Source organism: Nelusetta ayraudi, unplaced genomic scaffold, assembly GCF_046127955.1.
Source record: "Nelusetta ayraudi isolate G7.1 ecotype Tasmania unplaced genomic scaffold, CSIRO-AGI_Nayr_v1 ptg000060l, whole genome shotgun sequence".
Taxonomy (NCBI): domain Eukaryota; kingdom Metazoa; phylum Chordata; class Actinopteri; order Tetraodontiformes; family Monacanthidae; genus Nelusetta; species Nelusetta ayraudi.
In genome coordinates, this window is record NW_027466110.1 from 8,345,303 (window position 1) to 8,352,500 (window position 7,198).

At 49.5% G+C, this 7,198-nt stretch overlaps 1 protein-coding gene across 1 annotated transcript in view; it reads left to right on the forward strand.

The window, feature by feature from the left end:
* LOC142897772 (neuropilin-2-like) overlaps nt 1–7,198 on the forward strand; it is a 63,316-nt gene that overhangs the window by 50,532 nt on the left and 5,586 nt on the right. Inside the window, exon 12 of the mRNA XM_076040322.1 lies at nt 7,030–7,104. Within this exon, the coding sequence (XP_075896437.1) occupies nt 7,030–7,104 (75 nt within the window). The remainder of the gene's footprint in view (nt 1–7,029; nt 7,105–7,198) is intronic.

Consider the following 7,198-nt stretch of genomic DNA (forward strand, 5'->3'; position numbering starts at 1 on the left):
TACCCATGAAAAAATAAAAATCTTTTTTTTCCCCCACCGACTTGTATTTATGACACAACTCATATTCAAATATACACACACACACACACACACACACACACACACACACACACACACACACACGCACAAACACACACACTCTGCTGGAAGCTGGGAAAGTTTCCTTTCAGCAGCAGCAGCGCTCAGGGAGTAAAAAAGGAGAATTAATGCACTGATGAATAAATAAAGGGAGACAACGACGGTGTAAGGCCATCGCATGTTCACTGACACACTCTCAAACACACACACACACACACACAACCACACAACCACAGGGGCCAACCTGCAGCAGACGCAGCGAGCAGAACGGCCTCTGCATTATTCAGTGGTCAGTCAGCTTCTCCAACTCTTCGTCCCGTCGACGTTGAAAAGCAAACCTGCAGCAGCTTCGACTCTTTGATGTCTGTCTTCATACTTTTCAAACCGCAGACGGGGTCTTTGGCTCATGTCACTCGTGTTTGTTCATCGTTTGAAAACAAAAATCATCATCCTCCTAACGGCAGCGTGGACACGCCCACCGAGCCGCCGCCGCCGCCGCCGCCGCAGCAGCTTTTCCGTTCCGGCCGCCAAATTGTTTTCATATTCCGACAACGAGACGCGCTGACCCCAGCTTCAGGGCTGTCAAACAATTTACACACAAACACTTAGTGAGGGGGAGTTTGTGGGTGGGCGCGCACAACATCGTCCTTGGCCGTCTCATTACTGCAGAAACAAAAACCGAAACGTTCCTGCAGGAGGCGCCGCGCCGGTCAAGTCAGAGCCGCTGTGTAATCTAAGTCGGCGTTGCCTCGCCGATGATTGGATGTGAAGTGAGAGACGCCCGGTTGCCAGTTCTGCTCAGGTTCTAAATGACTGAGCCATCAGAACATCTGCCTTCTGTCTCGCCTGCAAACCTTGTTGTTTGGCAGACACACACACACACACACACACACACACACACACTCACACAGTATGTTTAGTGTTGATATAAAGGTTTGTTTTAACTCGTGTAAATACCACCTAGTGTTCTACTCACCACTGGAAGGGCGGCTTCACTGGTGGGGATTTAAAAAAAACAGTTTTAAAAGTGCAGATTCTTGTCCAGAAACCACCTTGAGACAACTTATTCTTTTGCTGATCACAGAATTTATTTATTTCTACACATTTTTTGCAGTTTCCATGAATGTTCTAATGCGATAATCTTAAACAGGCTTTATGGAAAAACTCACACAGTTGACAGTAATCATTAGGGAGCTTTAAAAGATAAATAAATGAAAAGCAGCAGCGGCCCAGGGAGAGTCTGCTGAATGACATTGCACGTGGGTTTCATGAATGAACATTTTCATTATGGAAAAAGTTTCCATTTGAAAAGCCTTTATTTTCATTAAGTCCTCCCCAGTACAACTTCAAATTACAGGCCTTCTGCAGCAGTGGAGGCTTTCTGGGGCTTCGTGTTTAGAGTTTGCAGGCCAGAACATTCCGGAGGTTGTCCCCTGCTCCAGGTTTCCAGCCGCTCCCGTGTGTATGCGCGTGCGTGCGTGCGTGCGTGCATGCTGATATCTTTCACATGTCAACTGTGGCTCCTGTTCAAATGTTTGTGTCTGATTTGAAGGATGTGTCCTGACTTCCTCCCACTGCTTCTCTTCTCTTCTCTTCTCTTCTCTCCTCTCCTCTTCTCTTCTCTTCTCTTCTCTTCTCTTCCCTTCTCTTCTCTCTCATTCTCCAACTCTCCTGCTCTGGTTTCATTCATCTGTTCATGTTTGTAGAAATCGTAGGAAAGGGAATCACACATTCATCACATTTTTGCACGTGTTTCAGATTTAACACGTAATCCCACAAGGCCATTATAGTAGCGCGAGACATTAAATATTATCACTTGCTGCTTCATGTACCTATTTTTCCCCCTGGATCCAGAAAGAATTGAAGGGCTGTTTTGAGTTGAACGGCTGCAGGGCGTCTTCTCTTGTTTAGTTTTTAATTGCAGGTACTGTAGGTTGGAGGGATGAATGATGAAACATTAGAGGGAATGGAAAATAATTTGAGGAGGGTGTTGGGTGATGGGTGGGGGAAGGGATGGGGGGAGTGGGGGGGGGGGGTTCAGGGTGGAGGTGTTTGCGGCCTCTGCAGAACCCTCGGCCTCCGCGGCTCGACGCTCTTAAGAATTTAATCACTTCGTCTGCTGCCAAAGGCTTCCTGTTACAGCCCTGCACACACAACACACACGCACAAACACACACACACACACACACACACACACACACACACACACTCTTTCCACCTCCGACATCATTTTCTGCCCCACTAACGCGTCTTTTCTGTGACTCTGTGTGTTTCCTCGACCGGCTCTCAACCTTCTCGCCGTCCTTCCTCCTCTGAAGCCTCTGCAGACCTGCACAAACCGTCCGTGTTGCACAAACTGAGCAGAGATCAGCTGCTCAACATCCTCCAAACACGACAGAGATAAACTGGGGATGTCTTCTTCTTCTTCTTCTTCTTCTTCTTCTTCTTCTTCTTCTTCTTCTTCTTCTTCCTTCCAACCATCTGGAGTTTTTACAGGCTAACAAAAGATGTTCTCCAGCAGCAGCGGCTGTCGAGGTAAAAAAAAAAAGAAATTTGGTTCTGAGTTTGAGCGACAGACAAATCACCTGCAGAGTGGCTGAGTCGGCCCCGCGCTTAAAGGCTTTTGCGACTGGACTTGGTTTGAGCGGCTGAGAGTGAAGGACGGCGAGCACTCAGCCGGCGTCGTTATTTTAAGCTGTAAACAGTCACCAGTGGAGGGGGGGTACTGGGTGGAGTACAGAAGGGGAGGGGGGAGGAGAGACATTTATCGCTCCTCGTCGTCCCTGGCGCCTCGCACACGGCGGCACTCAGGGGTTTGGGTTTCAAAACGCTCCCGTCTTCACGATATAAACACGTCAGTTTGCAGCTCAGCGTCAACGTCTCTTCTTCTGTTTCCCTCTTTGAACTCTTTTTTTTTTTTCCATCCATCCGTCTGTCCGTCCATCCCCCTGCTCTGACCAGCAGCAACTCAACGCAACTGCCAAAGTCAAACAGTCCGCAGTTTCCTTTCAGTCAAAGACATTTGCGACAATACACCACCTGATCTGTGCACGTGCGCTGGGCGGCCTTGTTTGCTCTTAAACATTCCAGAAGTTTCTTTCACTTAAAAAGTGATGAAAGTGTCCAACGAACCCTCGAGACGTTTTCAGCCGCGCCCAAGCAAAAGAATAAAACTGAAGGCAAACCCAGAGCGGACAAAGTCTGTCCCAACTTTATGGGGTAAACTCATTTCCCAGCGAGCTGTTTGCTGTTTGCTGTTTGCTGCTTGCTGCTTGCTGCCTCCAGCAGCTTCTGCCTCTTTTTTCTTTCTCTCCAACATCTCAGCTGTTTTCTCTGTCGTTACTGGCTTCTCGCTCAAGGCGACGGCCGCAATCACGCACCTTCTGTTGCCTTTTTTTTTTTTTTTCCCTTCGCTTCCACTTCACTCTCGCTCGTCTCTTGGCTTTTTCGTCTTTGACGTCGGCGGCGCTTTAACTCAAACTCTTCCGCGCCGTTGAGCAATAGAAATCTGTTGCCTGGCATTTGCTCTCAGCCTGAAGACGACTCCATTGTTTCCCTCAATCCTCCACAATGGGCTCATTAAGCCTTCAGTCTGGTGAAAGTTTCCTGCCGTTAAGATCTTATTTTTCCGCAGCCACTCATCTACAGAAGACGGAGGCATAATTAGAGCGCCGGAGCACTTCAGCGCCGGGCGCTAAAAATCAAAACCTGCGCTCGCGCCTCTCAACCGCAGTTGTCTGATTTGCCATTTAGATGGCACGCAATGCTTCCCATACCAAATGGAGAAGAAGGAGGAGAAAAAATAAACCCCTCTGGGGTATTTCATCATTCTTCTCATTTGATGTCACACGCTAACGTTTGACAGCAGCCCCCATTCTTAGCAGCGCCGGCCATTTGCAACGCCAGACGAGGCGGCGAACCCGCAGCGCCGCCTCGTGACAGGCCTCACTCTCCACCGCCATCCATCAAACACACGTCGGCCCCATTACAAGTGCAACAAAATACCCCGACTCTCCGCCGCTGCTCGCGACAGGCTCCAGAGTTTGACGTGTTTTCACTTCAGTCTTTGACCTCAGCATGGTTTGAGTCTGTAATGGGAACGTTTAGGGGGAATTAAGACACTTTTCTGAGAGCTTTTACGGTGAATTTTCAAGAATCTGAAGTTTATGGAAATTCAGGGAAGCAAAAAGAAAAATTTGAAAACCTAAAGGAACGATTTTGCTTCTATGTAAACTTTTTTTTTGTCCAGATGGAGACTGCAGTCAGGTTTGGCTTTGTTTCAAATTGCAAGTCGTCATAGTTTCAAAACAAAGTTGTGGGCACGTTAACGTAAAAAAAAAAAAAAAAAAAAAAGAAGTGAAAAGCAATAAGCAAGAGTAGAGAAGAGTTCTAGTGCCGACTGGCGCTCGGGTCAAGTGTTGGAGCCACTCCATTACACAACGGCCTGAACTACTTCAGGTTTCTTCAGGGAGGTTTCAGAGTGTAAACAAATTTCTGTTTCAGCAGAATGGCAGTGAAAGGACTCGTTGGCTGGTCGGGTCGCAGCTCGTTGTCACCGGGTCTCTGTGGAGCGTCCCGTTACAAAGAAGAGGGTTCTCAGACCACACACACACACACACACACGCATACACTCTTGCCAATAATGTAAGAAAACCACACACACACACACACACACACACATACACACATTGTCAGCAGTCATTATTTAAGCTGACAGAGGTGGATTTATAGCCGTGGCTCTTTCCATAATTGAACAGTTTTCGTCTCAGTTTCCGCCTCAATCTGCTACGTCAGCAGTGAACCGTCGGCCCTCTGACAGCGGGGGGGCGGGGCTAGTGTGTGTGTGTGTGTGTGTGTGTGTGTGTGTGTGTGTGTGTTTGTTTGTGGGAAGGTGTGTGAGAGTCGAGCCGTCAACTCTGCGATGACCCATATATGTCTTCTTTTTTCGTCCTGCGCTCTGAGGTTTGTTTGAACGCAGCCCTGAAAACACAGCCGACGTTTGAAAGTTGCCCTCCTGCCAGTCGGCCGGCCACACAAGATTGCACGGCGGAGAGTTTTTAATTACAGAGAAATTGATTTGAAATGCTTCTGCTGGCCTTTAGCGGCTGCCCACCACTGCCAGGTCGGGCCTGCGGTTCTGGAGGGAAGCGAGGGAAGAAGGAGCTTGTTGGAGGCGGACGAAGAGGAGAGGAGGAGGAGGAGGAGGAGAATGACGACGACTTGGGTGGAGGCGGAGCTCCAAACAGGGCAGAGTGTGTGGCCGCTAATTAGACAGAACGGTGACGAGGTGAGGGACGGGGGGAGGCTCTCCTCCTTCTCCTCATCCTCCTCTTCCTCCCATCCCTCTCTTCCATCCTTCCTCTGCACCTCCATCCCGCACTCACATCCGTCCGCCTCCGTATGGGGCGGCTAATTACGGTGGTAAAGGGCACCAAATTAAAACAGCTTAATGTCAGCAGCTGGGAGCTACTTATTCAATGCTAATATTTAATTCTCACCGTGGACACGTACGTGCGCGCAGGCTCATGATGTGTGTGTGTGTGTGTGTGTGTGTGTGTGTGTGTGTGTCTTACACCACTCTGTTTTGTCTTATGTAATAATCTTGCGAATGTCGGTGGGTGTTTTTCTTCGTTAACGACACGCAGTCGGCGAAAGTCTCGGCCGTCGGGCAAAAAGTCCAGCGAGCGGTCGATAGATTTGAAGGTGAGCAGGCAGGGACGGAGGTCTAGAGGGCAGACTGGGACGGAGAGCAGCGACGGCCCCCTAACGAGGCTGAAAGAGCTGCAGGCCGAGCAGGAGCAGATGGAGGGACGGTGGAAATCAAAATATGCTTCTGCCAGCGATGACAGGAAGAAAGAAATGACTCATGGTCAAGAAAACTGTGGTTGCGGTGAGAGAAGAGAACCCCAGATTATAGCTGAGAGCATTTTTTTATTTTATGGTTTGTTTCTTGCTGCTGGTTTCTTGTGGCGTTGGTGGCTCGTGTTTTTGTTTTTTTGGGTTGTTTTTTTTTGCGCAACCGGTTTGGTTTACTGCGAAAAACGAGAAGGTTGTTGGTGGGATGATGGGAGAGAGCTGGAAGAGCCTTGAAAGAGGGTCAGAAAAAAAGGGAGGGACCACAAAGTGAAGGGCAGAGAATAAGAGATAGAGAAAGAAAGAAAATGACGTGATATATTTCCAAGAATACTTTGACCAGAGCAGCAGCAGCAGCAGCAGCAGCAGCAGCAACAAACACATTCTCCTGGCTCCTGACGTCAGCTCAGACTTCCTTGGGCCAGTGTGTTTTATTGGAAGTCGATAAAAATAAGTAAATAAATAAATAAGTAAGAAAGTCAGTGGCTGTTTGTGGAAAGTTAACCAGCGGTGATGAGGAGCAGAAGGTCTCGGGGTTTACCGACGTGTCTGTGTTTGATGCATCGCACCGCACCGACTGTCCGCGCGCCGCTGTGCACCAAGGTCAGCCCGAGTGCGGCATCTATCATAGTGTGCGTGTGTGTGTGTGTGTGTGCACGTTTGTGCACGTTTGTGCACATTTGTGTGTTATCTGCGGTGGTGCGTCGCGGCCTCGACTCGCTCCGTCACGGCAAACTCCACCTTTAGTGCAACGTCCTGCAGCAGAGCCGCGACTTCCTGTGCCGGGACACCATCTGGCTGTTTTAGGTATTACACTTGGTGGGAAAAAAAACTGCTGTAAAAAATGTCAATTTGTCGTTTGTAATCAGCTTTAACACGCGTTCGCTATTGGCTGCCTCCGAGAGCCAATCACAGCCTGTCTCTGTTTGTGTCCGGTCACCTGCAGTCGCCCCGCTGCCTCGCTGTGGTGCGTCGACAGGCTGGTTTTCAAGGCAGCGAAGCGTCACGTGTTCTCTCTCTCCCTTCTCGCTGCCTGTCTCGCTCTCTCCTCTCCTGCTCTGCTGTAACCTCGGCTGTCGTTGTTCTTGCTGTTGGCAGAAACCAGCACTGTGCCTGACACCGTGACCCCCACCCTGCCCAGAGAGGAGCAGACCAGCGCCGCCGCCAGACCCGGTGAGCACCAGCACGCACGCACACACACACACACACACACACACGCACGCAAGGTCTTTCAAACACAACATTCGCTTCATCTCTGTCTCGTGTC